This window comes from Nannobrachium achirus (assembly GCF_963921795.1).
Source record: "Nannobrachium achirus genome assembly, chromosome: 1".
In the NCBI taxonomy this organism is placed as follows: domain Eukaryota; kingdom Metazoa; phylum Chordata; class Actinopteri; order Myctophiformes; family Myctophidae; genus Nannobrachium; species Nannobrachium achirus.
Window position 1 is genome coordinate 26839889 of NC_137810.1, and position 15834 is coordinate 26855722.

The window sequence follows — 15834 nt, forward strand, 5'->3', positions numbered from 1 at the left end:
GGTTTCTGCATATGTGTCGCACATTGCATCATGGTATTGTGGCCGAGCGGTCTAAGGCACTGGATTAAAGGCGTAGTTCACCCCCAAAATGACTTTTTTCTATTGATTAACCCATTCCTAAGACAAAAATGCGATTATAGTAAATTTACCCCAATTGATTCCGGATTGGGGACCCAAATGCATGGCCCTTGACAGGGACCCAAATGCATGGCCCTTGACAGGGACCCAAATGCATGGCCCTGGATGGGAAAACTGTCAGGGTAAATTTACCATAATCAAAAAATTTTCTTAGAAATGCGACAAAAAACTAAAATATTATTGAACTCAAGTCTTCATGGCGTGAGTAATAATAGAAAAAAAGTCATTTTGGGGGTGAACTACTCCTTTAAGGCTCCAGTCTCTCCGGAGGCGTGGATTTGAATCCCACCGCTGCCAGCTCAATTCTTTTACATTTTCATCCACAGCTGCCTCCCTATTTGGTGAAAGAGTGATAAATAATGATAACGGAATAGGCAACAATACAATAATGTAGAAATGGGTGGGTGACGTGACGTAACGTTTTCGCTGTCCTCGGTGTCAAACATGTATAAATAAAAAATATATTTGTCAAAAACCTTCTGAATATTGTGCAGGACATTAAGCTTTATGTGAACTTACTCAAGATTAAAACATTTCATTCCTCATTTCTTCAGAATCTTCAACCAAACATGGCAAAACTCATATGGTGTGACTGTCCTGACCTTGTTTCTCAAAGTGGGAACTTGAATAAAACTAAGAAAAAGAATTGCTAAAAATCATTTGAAAATGAATTTAGGCTAAAAAAAATGTCTATTTTGAGCCTATATCTTTTCAAAGTCAAAGCATAATGTTTTCAGTCATTTCTGATCAAAAACATTTTGTCCCCCAACCCAAAATCATTTGGTGTGACACTAGTTTGGAAAAATTAAACAGGCAATTATTTGGACACCTATTGGCTAGAGAGGTCCTTCTTCTGTAAGGCTATTCAGCACTCCCAGCACAACTGCAAGACAGGTGTCTGAGGTGAGTTATGATTTTAACATTTTCATGAAATGCCATCTTGTTGAAACGTTGACAAACTCACCATTCTGGATGTCTTTTGGTGTGACACCTTTTCTTTAAAAAAAGCTTAAGTTATTTGAAGTTTTGGTCATATTTCCATGTAGATCTAGGCTGCTTTGTTATAGCTAGCATGCTGTTAGCATGCTAATGTGTACATAGTAGCCTCAAGGTAAACCTAAATGGAGAAAACAGTAATATGGTGTGACACTTAATCATATGGTGTGACATGTCTGCTTGTCACACCATATGACTTGACTGTCACACCATATGATTTATACTGTATTTAACTACAGATATAACAACAAATAACAAAGTTCCATGTTTCTTTTGTACATTTAAACATTTGTTTTAAACATTTTTACATAAAATGTAATTTAGCTTCATTCAGTGATACTTCAAATTCATCAGACAGAGCAGAAACCCCTTCACAGAAACCTTAACATATTGTTTCAATCTAAACAATATTTTCTCTTTGTCTTAAACTATACATTCCATTTTCTTTTGTCAGCTGGAAAATGACAAGTGCTGAGAGAACGAGAAAGTACAGGGAGAAACTAAACAATCACCCAGCAAGGAGAGAGGAGCCAAAGGGGCGAGACTGCATTTTCTACGAAGAGCAGGAGGTTGTCTGTGGCATAGCAGAACCGCAACAAGGCAGCCGGTTTGCTACCCTCACCAAATACGACTGGCTGATGTACAATACAGTCTAAATGTATAATCTAATCTGATCTAATACTTTTGTACTTTCACTCACTGGACTGGACAGTGGACAGTGTTAAGGTAGGACCCGAGACAAAACTAGCGAAAATAGCTGATCTACAAGCTCTCAACACGTTGTGCTGCGAGAGCTTGTAGATCAGCTATTTTCGGAGTTGCGCAACCCAGCACTCTTTAGCTAGTGGAGATGTGGTGTAATGTCATGATTCTTAATTACATTTGTTCAACACAAAATGCTGTGTTCAAGTTCAGGAGACTTCGGGAAAAAAGCAATTTACCTGAATGCTGAGTTCTGTTTCCACTAATTGGTGTTAATAAAATGTTGCCTTCAATGCCTTGGCTCCAAGTGTGGCTATGCGCCTTATTGTCCCTTTAGGATCCTTCTGCCGTGGGCCGGCAGAAGACTTAGGTGTGCGTAGCATTCCTGTGCACATCCTCATCATCCATCTACTACTACAATTCTTTCTTATCCCATGTTAAAGCCCTACAATAATATCCTGTTCAGAAATATTAAGGCCATGTTATCCTGGGTAATTGTTTAATCAATCAGTAAAGTTCAGTACTCACTAATAGGTAGGTTAAAACACAGTTTGCTTTGACACATGAAGATATGATCATACGGTGTGACACTAAATCATTTGGTGTGACATTCCAAATAGTGAGAAATCATACCTTTATTAATGATTAAACCAAAAAAATGTTTATGGATTACATAGAGAATATTATCAGGAAGAGTCACAAATATTTGTGTAATTTTAGAGAAAGTTTTGACAGAATACATTTAAAATATGTTGTAAGATCATGAACATGGGCCTCACACAGAGTGTCGATTATGAAAAAAATATACAGATATAATTAATTTTCAAAAAACTATAGTGGATCACTGGTTAGTTATGATAAAGGACTTTGATAAAGTGAGTAACTTAAGAAAGATGTACTCCATTTTTATTTTATGAACAATTATTTTCATGTCACACCATATGACGATTTTAGGCACAAGTACAACAAACTGCTGAATAAAGTCTGATTCCAATAAAATATCTAAAAACAAAATGTATTTCCATAAGGTTGAGAGTGAGTAGAACAAAAGTAAATAACTTTTATGCCTGCAATTTAAAGTTTTTTTAAAAACACATTTTTTGGGGCGTCACGTCACTGACCCAAATACATAATAAAGTTGTTCTAAGTAAACATACAAAATGAACATACAAATCGGTACACACTACACAGTATCTCTATAATAGTAATTAAATGAAACTGTCTTTCAGATCTTTCATATTCCATCCTGATTGACTAAGATTGGCTTCCATAGTTTTCAGGAGTGCTCCATTTTTAAAGTAGACATGCAAAAACAACCCTAAACCTTTTGCTGAGACAAGGCAGTCTCTTGAAGGGAGCTCCCTGGGTTTGTGTAAGAGTTGGTCTGGGGCAGCTCTTCAGCGAAGGCTTTCTCCATCACCTTTAGGATTACGCGTAAAACATCCTTGAAATCCTGACCCATGAACACGTACAGCAGCGGGTTCAGGCAGCTGTTGAGAAGTGCCAGACCGGTGGCCATGGGGATCCCGAAGTAGACCACACGATGCAGTACTGGTGACTCTGTCACCAGTTCCAGGAAATTCACTACACGAATCAGATGTATGATGTGAAAGGGAACCCAGCACAGGAAAAATGCAGTGATAACAGTTGCTATGATTTTGAAAGGGCGACGACCTGATTGGCTGGCCAGCGAGCGATTATTCCTGAGCCGGTAAATGATGACAGAATAACAGGAGACGATGACAGTGAAAGGGACCATGAATCCCATGATGTTGTGAGTAATGATCATGGGGAGGTCAAAGTAGTAGAGGCACAAGATGAAAAGGGTGGAGGAGGGGGGCATAACCCTATATTTGAAGTTTGGGGAGCTGAGAGCCAAGGCCAGCACCCAAACACCCAGACTCACCCAAGATGCCTTTCTGACACTACGGTGGTTCTGGGCCCACACTGGACACACCACACATACACATCTGTCAACACTGATTACCATCAGGGTGTAGATGCTGGCATACATGTTCATGAAGAAAACAGTACCGTCCATTTTGCACATGAATGTTCCAAAGGGCCAGTGGTCATCCAGAGCTGTTTCTGTGATTCTCAGGGGAAGGAACGCTGTAACGAGGAAGTCGGCCACAGAGAGGTTGAGGTACCAAACGGTGCTGACGGTTTTCTTCATTTTGAAGCCTGTCACCCAGATGACAACACCGTTCCCCAACACGCCGAGCACAAAGACCAGGTTGTAAATGACCAGGGACATGATCTTGAGGGATAAGTTAGGTGATAATGTCCAGAATGCATAGTCTATTTCCATTCTTGTCTTTGCGAGGCTCTTTTCTTCCCAGAAAGAGCTGTTTCCACCAGACAGATCCATGTCTTTGTTGTTGTGAACAGCAGTTGTGGTCATAATCTCCATTATCGTCCCAAAACCTAAAATAACAAAACAAAGGTACGTGCTTTGTTTTAATTGGATTATTCAAAATTTGTTCAACAATAGCAGATGTACAAACTTGAAGAGTGGCATTAAGTGACATGTTGTGAGCTTGTACATATGATGACTGTAATGAAGCAATAATTAATCATTTGTATGGGCTGGGACTCGATAAAAAAAAATCTAATTCAAGGCTTTTGTAATTAATTAATCAAAATTAATCTGGTAGGAGACATTAGCATACTTCCATCATTAGAAAATTATTGGCTCAGGATGTGGCCAACTGTACTCCTTTAAAATGTATCGTTACACACCTACTTGTAGATCAGCCATGGTCGGCATGAGACCGTTACTAAATAGAGCTGATGAAACTTCACACATCGACATTTTGCATTAATTTTGATGTTTTTATTTATGTTAAAACAAAATCTTCCTCTTCTGGGGGTCCCTGCCACAAAACATTTTCAAATGGGGGCTCCGCGGCCAAACAAGTATCATTTTGGGGGTCCTTGAAACACAAAAAAAGTTTGAGATGTACTGATTAATAGAAGGCATTTTGTAGAATCGGCCTCAGGTCTTGATGTGTTAAATAGCTTTATATTCTAGATAGCAATCATTGCTTGTCTATATAATAAAGACAATAAAATAAAAGCATAGATACCTGTTTCAAAAAGTTGAAGAGAAGTGTCTTGTTCAATGTGTGGTCAGTGAACACTGAGGAGCTCCCTATACATGTAGGCAGAAACCATATCTTCATGCAAAGTTGCATGTAAACAAGCAGTTGCATGTTGCAAGACGTTGCAAGGAGTTGCAGTTGTGCGGTCTGGACTGTCTGGCCTTAATTATGTACTCTCCACCCCGAAAAGACACACAGAAACACAAGAAAGCATATCATTTTAACCATTTTTATGACTCAAAAACAGCTGTTGGAATGTTGGAATGAAAGCCTTCCTCAACATTCAAACTGTGTTCACCCATTAGAACGGGAGAGGAATATGTGTAATTTAGATTTGAGCTAAAAACGTTAGTTTATACTTTGGCTACTGAAAAATAGCAGATATACAAGCTATACCAGTAAGGCTCCCTAATCGGGAGATAAGCGACCGTAGGTCACTTATCTCCACAAATAGGGCAAAAATGTGTTTTGCCAAAATCTTCCTGATCCATGTTGATGACATGAGTGTAGACATACTGTGTAGTGATTTTCGTGATTTTAGGGCAAAATCTGTAGGAGCAGTGTCCAAAAATGTGTTTTTAAAAATCGGCCTGGAGGTGGCGCTATATGGGACAGATTCATGTTGATGGGATGAGTGTAGACATACTGTGTACCGATTTGCGTGATTTTAGGGCGAAAATTGTAGGAGCAGTGTCCAAAAATGTGTTTTGCAAGAATCGGCCTCATGGTGGCGCTAGAAGAGGGCCATGTGAGAAATGAGGGGTGGGGTCTCCGTGCCGGCAAGGCGGACGAATAGGTACCGGCCCCGGCTGTCCCGGTCGCTCCTAGCCGGAGTTACGGCATTTTATGTGAGCTGCAGTGTAGGGGGTCCTCCACTGGGGGCGCCACCACTTTTGCATCCGTTCTGGAGCACCAGGAGTCGGTGGTCCCCGGGAATTCCCCGTGAGCAGCCCCGTTGGGGTGGTCATTTGGTCATGTTTGCGCATTTGGTCATTTTTTACATCTGGGGGTCCCCCAGGGACCTGGGAGTCCCTGGAGCTCCGGGGGTCCTTGGAGGTTGTAGTTTGGCAGCCAAGGAACGTGTGTGCAAAATTTGGCATGGATCGGGGCAACGGTTGCGGAGATATAAGCAGGGAAAAAGTGTGACGTGTGAGGTGTGACAGACAGACTGACAGACAGACGGAGGGACGGAGTTACACTTTGTGGTGGTTTTGATAGTAAAGTGCGACCTACGGTCGCAATAACAAGCTATATATACAAGCTATATATATATATATATATATATATATATATACACACACACACGACTGGCACCATTTACTGGACCTCCTGTCATGTGACCACAGCCACGGAATTGATTGGCTGGAATTCATCCAGTGGCTCCTCCTCTTGCCAATAGATTGGTTGGGAAATTAATCCTGTTTTTAAATGTTGTTCTCTTTGTTGTTTGGAATAATAATAAAATAATAAATAATAAAGTAACATTTAATAAAATCTTATTCTGAAGGTATTTCCAGGAACGAATGGACGGAAAAATAAGTCTAGATGTGACCAATACTTTATTTCTATCGTTTATTTCTGTGTTGTGTGTGTGTGTGTGTGTGTGTGTGTGTGTGTGTGTGTGTGTGTGTGTGTGTGTGTGTGTGTGTGTGTGTGTGTGTGTGTGTGTGTGTCTAATCATCAGCTCCAGCCTTGTGGATGACCTTCCTCATCCAGTGTCTCATGCGGAACACGTGCGTGTAGAAACCGTACTTCCCGTGGGCGTGGCGGTCGCAGCCTTCGGTCCACGACATGATGCCCAGCTGGTACCAGCGCTGGTCGTCTGGGTTCTACCAGGGGCGTCACAAGCGGGGGGGGGGGGGGGGGGGGGGGACTGAGTTACTAGGGCCCAAGGTGGAGGGAAGCGAACACTTGTAAATCCAATTTTACTTCTGGGGGGACCATGGAACTAAATATTTTGAGATGGGGGTCCGTGGCCAAATACATATCATTTTGGGGGTCCTTAACATGAAAAAGTTTGAGCACCACTGACATAGAAACATAGGTTTTTCAAAAAACCTTAGAAGGATTTGAAATATTCAAAGACAAATGTTCAAGATTTTTTTCAAAAATAGCAGATCTATCTTCTACTTTTCAATATTTAAAGCACAAAATAAAGTGTAATAATTCTCAGTCTAAATGGGTTAAACCCCCCTCCCCCTATGAAGAACATTCACAGTCAATCCTTGTGCCCAGGGCCCAGAATTTGGTTCGACACACCCCTGGGTTCTAGACACACACACACACACACACACACACACACACACACACGTACACCTTTAGATTAATAGCTCGGGAAACTCTGACCTGCAGATGACAAGAAACCACTCCATTCCCAGTCGAAGGTAAAAAAAATAGCAGAAATAGCTGATCTACTAGCTCAATGTTCTGCCAATCCACTGGAACATTGAGATGGCACATGTGTATGGAAAAAGTATAGTGTGTGTGTGTGTGTGTGTGTGTGTGTGTGTGTGTGTGTGTGTGTGTGCGTGCGTGCGTGCGTGCGTGCGTGCGTGCGTGCGTGCGTGCGTGCGTGCGTGCGGTGTGCGTGTGCGTGTGTGTGTGTCACCTTCATCACAAAGGGTCCACCGCTGTCTCCCTCGCACGCGTCACCATACCAGTCCTGCTCTGGCCTGAAGCCTACACCCACACCCACACACACCACACACACACACACACACACACACACACACACACACACACACACACCCCCACACACACCACACACACACACACACACACACACACACACACACACACACACACACACACACACACACACACACACACACACAGACACACAGACATTCAGCACACAGCATTCATTCACAATTCACATTGTTCATTTCGTTGAGTATATTGTAAGCCTTGCTGTCTGTCTGTCTGTCTGTCTGTCTGTCTGTCTGTCTGTCTGTCTGTCTGTCTGTCTGTCTGTCTGTCTGTCTGTCTGTCTGTCTGTCTGTCTGTCTGTCTGTCTGTCTATTAGTAGTCTATTAGTAATGGCACATTAATAATAATGTTCCAATATATTGTAATGGCAACTAGTAGTAATACATAAGATAATATAACTAGTATCATTACAGAAGTAATATACACTAAGTTAATAGAACAAGTATCGTTACCAGCACAGAACATGTTGTCTGGTATATATTATTAATGGTAATACTATACTATTGATATACATAAATTAATAACTATCATTACCAGCACAGAACATGTTGTCTGGTATGGTATATATTATTATAGTATACTATTGATTGCGACCAAAGGTCGCAGTTAAGTATGTAAACCTGGACCTCGAGGTCGCATGTCGCCCTGAGGCGTCTTACTAGTATACATAAGTTAATAACTAGTATTGTTACCGGCACAGAACATGTTGTCTGGTATATATTAGTATTGATATACGTAAGTTAATAACTAGTATTGTTACCAGCACAGAACATGTTGTGGGTGATCTTCATGGTGGTGGAGGCACGGCAGGTGTCCTGGTCTACGATTGGTAGATGGATCTGCTGGAGGACTGTGGGTAAATCCTGGGCGGACGGGTCCCACATACCCTTCACGTTGCCCCAGCCGCTGACACGCCCATTAAAGCCTAACATCAGCCTATTGGATGAGACAGCCGTCAGTCACGCTAGCTAATTAACATACTGTACATTAGAAATTATAGGATAGCAGGCAAACAATGAATCTAGCATCTGTCTATTGTGTCTAAACAACATGCTATCTAAATAACATTTGTGGTCGAGAACAAAATAAATCTAAGAAACAATAGGCATATGAACAAGATGCGTCTGCATGGTAGCATATCTTGGCCAGTCTCCAGCTAGACGAAGATGGTAAAAAGGGGTACAGGAAGTGTTGTCCAGGGTGTTTTAAGGACGGGAGGAGAGTCTGGGACGTGTGGAGCGTTGTCCAGGGTGTTTTAGGGCAGTGGTTCTCAACCTTTTCAGGCTGCGACCCCCAAAATAATCATATTTAACCTGGGGACCCCCCCACCATTACGTGTACTAAGAGTTGAGGCATTACATTTTGTATAACGGTTCTATAACTCCCGACCCACAGGTTGAGAACCACTGTTTTAGGGAAGGGAGGAGAGTCTGGGACGTGTAGATTGTGTATGCCTGTCTCTCTTACGTCTTGGCCACCTTCTTGCTGGGCAGACAGATGGGGTGGATGTGTTCGGTGAAGGTGATTGGTCTTTTCATGTGCAGCAGAGCGATGTCACAGTTCATGTTCTCCTTCCAATTGTACTTAGGATGGACGATGATGTCATCGATGACCACGATCTTCTCTGTGCCACGATCAAACCTACAACCATGACATCACACACACCATGACATCACATACATCATAACATCACATAGCCTATGGTGTCATTTCAATGGTAAATGGTGAACGGTGCATTTATATATAGCACCTTTATCCAAGGTGTTTTACAGAGATCGAACTGGGAACCCTCTGTGTTCTAATGACGGTTTCTGAGCCACTGCCGCCCCCACTCATTTAACACATTAGCCGCCATTTACGCCAAAAGGTTTTTATTGCGACCGTCAGGGAGCAGTTTACTATGAAAACCTCCACCGGCCGTCCGTCCGTCACACGTCACGCGTCACACCTTTGCCCTGCTCATATCTCCGCATCAGTATGACATCACACCACATGTGTACACAAACCTTTGTGTACGTTGCTGTGGCAACAGTCTGTTGTTGCTGGTCTGTTAGTGTACGTTAGCAACCACCTTAGCAACCATGGTTTTACCCTAGCAACCAACTGTTTACCCTAGCAACCAACTGTTTACCATAGCAACCATGTTTTTTACCCTAGCAACCAACTGTTTACCATAGCAACCAGATACGCAGAGCAGGGATCTCCATATATGGGCATAAACAGGTGACATCACACTGATGTCAGATACTCAGAGCAGGGATTTCTCCATAATATATGGGCATAAAAGGGATTCTGTTAGGGATCTCCATATATGGGCATAAAAGGGATTCTGTTAGGGATCTCCATATATGGGCATACAAGGGATTCTGTTAGGGATCTCCATATATGGGCATAAAAGGGATTCTGTTAGGGATCTCCATATATGGGCATAAAAGGGATTCTGTTAGGGATCTCCATATATGGGCATAAAAGGGATTCTGTTAGGAATCTCCATATATTAGGGATCTCCATATATGGGCATAAAAGGGATTCTGTTAGGGATCTCCATATATGGGCATAAAAGGGATTCTGTTAGGGATCTCCATATATGGGCATAAAAGGGATTCTGTTAGGGATCTCCATATATGGGCATAAAAGGGATTCTGTTAGGGATCTCCATATATGGGCATAAAAGGGATTCTGTTAGCTGTTAGTGATCTCCATATATGGGCATAAAAGGGATGCTGTTAGGGATCTCCATATATGGGCATAAAAGGGATTCTGTTAGGGATCTCCATATATGGGCATGAAAGGGATTCTGTTAGGGATCTCCATATATGGGCATAAAAGGGATTGTATCCCAGATGATGCCCTGTTAGGAGATCCACACTAACAGAATCCATATATGGTCCTACCGACAGCTGCTATAAGCCAACCCTGGCGATAAGGTCTTGAGTCGAAGAAATGCTTCTTTCCTGGCAAGAATTGCCCCTTTATTGCGACCGTTAGGTCGCAGTTTAGTTGCGACCGTTAGGGAGCAGTTTACTATGAAAACCTCCACCGGCCGTCCGTCCGTCCGTCGGTTACACGTCACACGTCACACCTTTGCCCTGCTCATATCTCCGCATCAGTATGACATCACACCACATGTGTACACAAACCTTTGTGTACATTGCTGTGGCAACAGTCTGTTGTTGCTGGTTTGTTAGTGTACGTTAGCAACCACCTTAGCAACCATGGTTTTACCCTAGCAACCAACTGTTTACCCTAGCAACCAACTGTTTACCATAGCAACCATGTTTTTTTACCCTAGCAACCAACTGTTTACCATAGCAACCAGATACGCAGAGCAGGGATCTCCATATATGGGCATAAACAGGTGACATCACACTGATGTCAGATACTCAGAGCAGGGATTTCTCCATAATATATGGGCATAAAAGGGATTCTGTTAGGGATCTCCATATATGGGCATAAAAGGGATTCTGTTAGGGATCTCCATATATGGGCATACAAGGGATTCTGTTAGGGATCTCCATATATGGGCATAAAAGGGATTCTCTGTTAGGGATCTCCATATATGGGCATAAAAGGGATTCTGTTAGGGATCTCCATATATGGGCATAAAAGGGATTCTGTTAGGGATCTCCATATATGGGCATAAAAGGGATTCTGTTAGGGATCTCCATATATGGGCATAAAAGGGATTCTGTTAGGGATCTCCATATATGGGCATAAAAGGGATTCTGTTAGCTGTTAGTGATCTCCATATATGGGCATAAAAGGGATGCTGTTAGGGATCTCCATATATGGGCATAAAAGGGATTCTGTTAGGGATCTCCATATATGGGCATGAAAGGGATTCTGTTAGGGATCTCCATATATGGGCATAAAAGGGATGGTATCCCAGATGATGCCCTGTTAGGAGATCCACACTAACAGAATCCATATATGGTCCTACCGACAACTGCTATAAACCAACCCTGGCGATAAGGTCTGAGTCGAAGAAATGCTTCTTTCCTGGCAAGAATTGCCCCTTTATACTGTAGGGCTCGTTTGTGTATTGTATGACATCACGCCACATCATCGGCTGAGGACTGTGTGATGTCATCATATCTCCATATATGGAGACATAAGTTGCTCATGCCCAAATATGGGCTGGTGAGGTCAGATTTAGTGTGATGCGTAGGTTATCTCCATATATGGAGATTCAACTTCAATGAGTAACCATGGCAAACTGTCAACTGCCCGTATGTCTTGATAATTGGTAAAACAAACTTTTGGCCTATTTGTGGAGATAAGCGACCAACGGTCGCTTATCTCCCGATTAGGGAGTCTTACTGGTTAATATCACCCCGCTTGGCCACCACATACGCCAAAACGCGTAAATCTTTACGTTGTTTAATATGACGGCCGTCTGATACACCCGCAGTAATGCAGGGACTACATTTCCCATGAACCTTCGGATATCCGGTTGTCCGTCCAGATTAATGATAGCAAATTCAGAAAAATTTGATAACTCAGATTCTTCTCCCAGATTGTGTTGATTGTCAAAAGACGCTTTTTCAACGGACCATAACTAAAGAATGGATCGGCGGTCGCCGTCACAATTTGTCTTTACCGGGCGAAAGAAGAAATGATCGTTGGATGTCACAAACAGTGTGTTACTCATCGCGGTCACGCCCGTGACTTCTATGGGTCCTTCAAAATAAGGTAAAATCATGAGAGACGCTGGCAGAGGCGGAGTGACTGAATGAATTAATAATACCTAATACGTAAAATGTGAGACCGTAAGGGTCCGTTCATTCTCTCTTTGTACCGAGCTCGCGGAGCCCTGAAAAATACATTTCGGTTCTCCTGTTGGCCAGCTCTGGAAGTGCAGCTGGGGTACAGACAGACAGGTAAACAGAAAGACAGACAGACAGACAGACAGAGAGACAGACAGACAGACAGACAGACAGACAGACAGACAGACAGACAGACAGACAGACAGACAGACAGACAGACAGACAGACAGACAGACAGGTGTAGGTCTCACTTGGCTCGGTGGTGCTTCCCCAGTCTCACCAGGATGTCGGTGGAGGTGAAGTTCTTGTTCCAGGGAGGGTAGAGGATGCAGTGAGCAGCTGTCAGGATCCACTCATCACTGATGAGTGATGCTCCACATAACAGCTCCTGTTAACATCATAATAATAACTAGACTTATTATTTATATATTAGGTTGCACTTGTTGATGGTGATGTCACCAAGAATGCTGGTCCCTCATAAAATGTCGTCAACCAATCATCAAGGATGATGATACACAAAAGAAGATTGGCTGTTGATCGTGACGTCACCTGGTTGCTGGTCCCTGATTGGCTACAGGCGTAAACACAAACAGAGGATGCGACAGAAACACCGAACACAGTACTTGCACACTCTGCCGGCGCAAGTAACTAGACTGCACTCTGACAAGGTGCCAACTTGCGCCTTGTGCACTCGTCGCCATGTATGGCTTACTTGTGCGCCAATCAGCCTTTCAACCCTGTATTCCCTTAACTTGAGATCAAGTTGAACATAATCATCTTTGCACTGCTTAAATGCTGGATGCAAAATATTATTTGTGGGTTGTTTAATGCTAAAGGTGAAGAGAAATGTACAGACAAGACAGATTACCACACACTTGCATCCTAGATAGATAGATAGATAGATAGATACCTTTATTATCCCAAGGGGGAAATTCAGTTATGTTATGTATAGAGACACATAGGGAGGAAAGCCATTACAAAATCACAGGGGTGTTCAAGAAAGAGGAACTTGGCCACAGTGATGCACAGAGTTCGGTTCAAATGCTGGACAGGATATGTGTACAATATCTGTGATGAAAGGTGTTATTTGGTTGTTTTTGGTCATTTGAAATGACAAACAACAAATGCAGAAGTAACTCAGGAGTCACTCAGGAGACAGCAGTTATGGGTAAGTGAATCCAGACAATAACGCAATAGTCTGGCAGAGGTGTTTGTATACCGTCCACTTCAGAAGGTACATTGGGCTCTCTACCCCAGCGGGCAGTGATGTAAAGTAACTAAGTAGATTTACTTAAGTACTGTACTCAAGTACACTTTTGAGGTATTTGTACTTTACTTGAGTATTTCCAATACTTGTACTTTTACTCCACTACATTTATTTGAAAACTTGAGTTACTATTTACTTTGCAGATATAAATATTTTATAAAACATACATTAATCCACTTTAGCCCTATTTTATACCTAGGATATATGAAAATAGCCTATCTGCTAGATCGGCTATTTTCAAACATTTTGTACATTTACTTTTGATTCAAGTATATTTTGATGCCAATACTTTTGTACTTTTACTCAAGTACATTTTGAATTCCAGACATTTACATGTAACAGAGTATTTCTATATTACGTTTACTCAAGTAAGACATGTTAGTACTTTTGCCACCTCTGCCAGCGGGAGGTCACATGCCAAAAGACCTCTTGCACTAATCTGACAGAGAGAGTCTAACAATTTTAATTCTGTAAAAGAAAGTATGGATTATCAACCGTTTGGTGCATCTCTAACTTTTGAAAGGGTGATGAGAATTTATTCAGCTTTCTTACTATGATGATTATTATCATTATAGTGTAAATGATGATTTAGACTAAATTGAGAACATTGATATGTACTTTGAATGCTTTTCCCTGTTTTTTCTGTTTCTGTTTACTTCTTTAATAAATTCACCTGCAAAATAAATCATTCTAGAATCTTATTTTTATAAGCAACAATATGAAATGAAGAGCTATAAAGATCTACTTAAATATTGTGTGTTGAACCTATAATCTAAAGGTGGCTGTTGGGTATTGATTTGAAGGTTTAGTTAACTTAATATTAAAAAAACACCTCCTTGGATCTGATTCAAGATAACTACAGTACTCTGATACCACACCAACAGTCAAATCCAGCAGCGAGCTACATCTCAGGTTAGAGAGGGGGACCACTGCATTGGGTCATAGGCAGAGCTACAGTTTTTTTGGGGGGCTTTTCATGCCCCTACCCGACAGGACACAGTGACAGGAAATGGGGAGAGAGACGGGGAACGACATGCAGCAAAGGTCGTCTGTATCGGGAATCGAACCGGCGACGCCAGCAGGCATCACAGCCCAGCATGCGACACGTGCCCAGACCACCAGGCCAGCGGGCGCCCCAGGAAGAGCTACAGTTCATCTCAGGTTAGAGAGGGGGACCACTAGGGATGGGACGATACGCGATATTATCGTTTATCGTGATAAAAAAACACTCACGATAAACGTATCTAGTTCTACCACTTTTTCTAGTCACGTGTTCAAATACTGGATTGTGATTGGCTTAAAACAGTAGTAAATGAGGCCACAATAGCCGGAATGTGTGAAATGCCCGGATGTACATGCAAATGAGGCACATTTCCGAGATCAATACGCGATGAACGCATCCGGGGACTTCAGGAGGGAGTCGGAACCCATGGTCGGAACACCTTTCCCCCCACCAACAAATGACGGTCGCAGCCGTCCTATGTTTACTAACGTGCGTACTATCGTCGCCGATTTATTTGGATCCAATGCAATCCGCCAACTTTAAAGCCCCTTTTCTCTGAACCTATGCCTTTCTGGAAGCGAACAGCCTCTATTTACGGCCGGAACGGTGCTTTTAACTGACGTTAGCTTAGCTGTAAGCTAGACATCTGTCTCAGCAGCGACCGAGTATTTCCCGGTGAATCTGTGCGCAAAGGTGGGGGCTTGGGAGTGTGCACCACTGACTATTGCGGATGATGATGAGGTTATAGTATAGCTTAGCTTTTATGTATTGAAAATGAGAGGCACTCTTGCCGATTTAGTAAGAGACTCGTCTCCAATTGCAAGATATTTAAAAGTTATTTGGGGCCATGATGATGATGATGATATCCTTTTCTTCCCACAACTAAGGATTTTATATTGTCTGTGTTATTGTTTACAACCACTGAACCACAATTATTCACGTGTGGCAAGATTCACTCGTTTTTAGTAGGCTATATAGTGTAGGCTTAGAAGAAGCCTTTTCAGAAGTTAATTTAATGTTTTCCATTTAATGATTTCCTTTATCCTCATCTAATCTTGCGCTAATGCACCGTATGCACGCTGTTTAAAGGCCGTGTAGGCTTTTCAGAAGTTAATTGAATGTTTTCCATTTGCGCTAATGCACGCAACT

General features: G+C 42.2%; 2 protein-coding genes across 4 annotated transcripts in view; both read right to left on the minus strand.

The window, feature by feature from the left end:
• Nucleotides 1–1463: 1463 nt before the first annotated feature.
• LOC308284234 (chemerin-like receptor 1) lies at nucleotides 1464–6519 on the minus strand. Of its 2 annotated transcripts, none has more exons than XM_080724794.1 (2): nucleotides 4926–6519; nucleotides 1464–4263 (listed from the first exon to the last, which is right to left on the minus strand). In XM_080724794.1, the coding sequence occupies exon 2, from the start codon at nucleotides 4247–4249 to the stop codon at nucleotides 3155–3157; it is 1095 nt and encodes a 364-aa protein (XP_080580920.1). In that variant the 5' UTR covers nucleotides 4250–4263; nucleotides 4926–6519; the 3' UTR covers nucleotides 1464–3154. The 2 variants fall into 2 exon arrangements, with proteins under 2 accessions (XP_080580920.1, XP_080580919.1); XM_080724793.1 differs by lacking the exon at nucleotides 4926–6519 and adding an exon at nucleotides 4579–4892.
• Nucleotides 6520–6524: 5 nt separating this feature from the next.
• Nucleotides 6525–15834, minus strand: part of LOC308284222 (prothrombin-like) — a 24862-nt gene continuing 15552 nt past the window's right edge. For both annotated transcript variants that reach the window (XM_080724772.1, XM_080724771.1), the window contains 5 exons: nucleotides 12667–12803; nucleotides 9117–9290; nucleotides 8410–8585; nucleotides 7549–7619; nucleotides 6525–6769 (listed from right to left, as the gene is read on the minus strand). In XM_080724772.1, the coding sequence (XP_080580898.1) occupies nucleotides 6614–6769; nucleotides 7549–7619; nucleotides 8410–8585; nucleotides 9117–9290; nucleotides 12667–12803 (714 nt within the window). In that variant the 3' untranslated portion in view covers nucleotides 6525–6613. The remainder of the gene's footprint in view (nucleotides 6770–7548; nucleotides 7620–8409; nucleotides 8586–9116; nucleotides 9291–12666; nucleotides 12804–15834) is intronic.

Bases quoted from the DNA above. Each gene is read 5' to 3' on its own strand.
- LOC308284234 (XM_080724793.1), bottom strand. From the start codon at position 4,651: ATGTCGATGTGTGAAGTTTCATCAGCTCTATTTAGTAACGGTCTCATG. The intron at 4,264-4,578 runs GTGTGTAACGAT...TTGTTATTTTAG, and splicing joins CATGGCTGATCTACAAGTAG to GTTTTGGGACGATAATGGAG.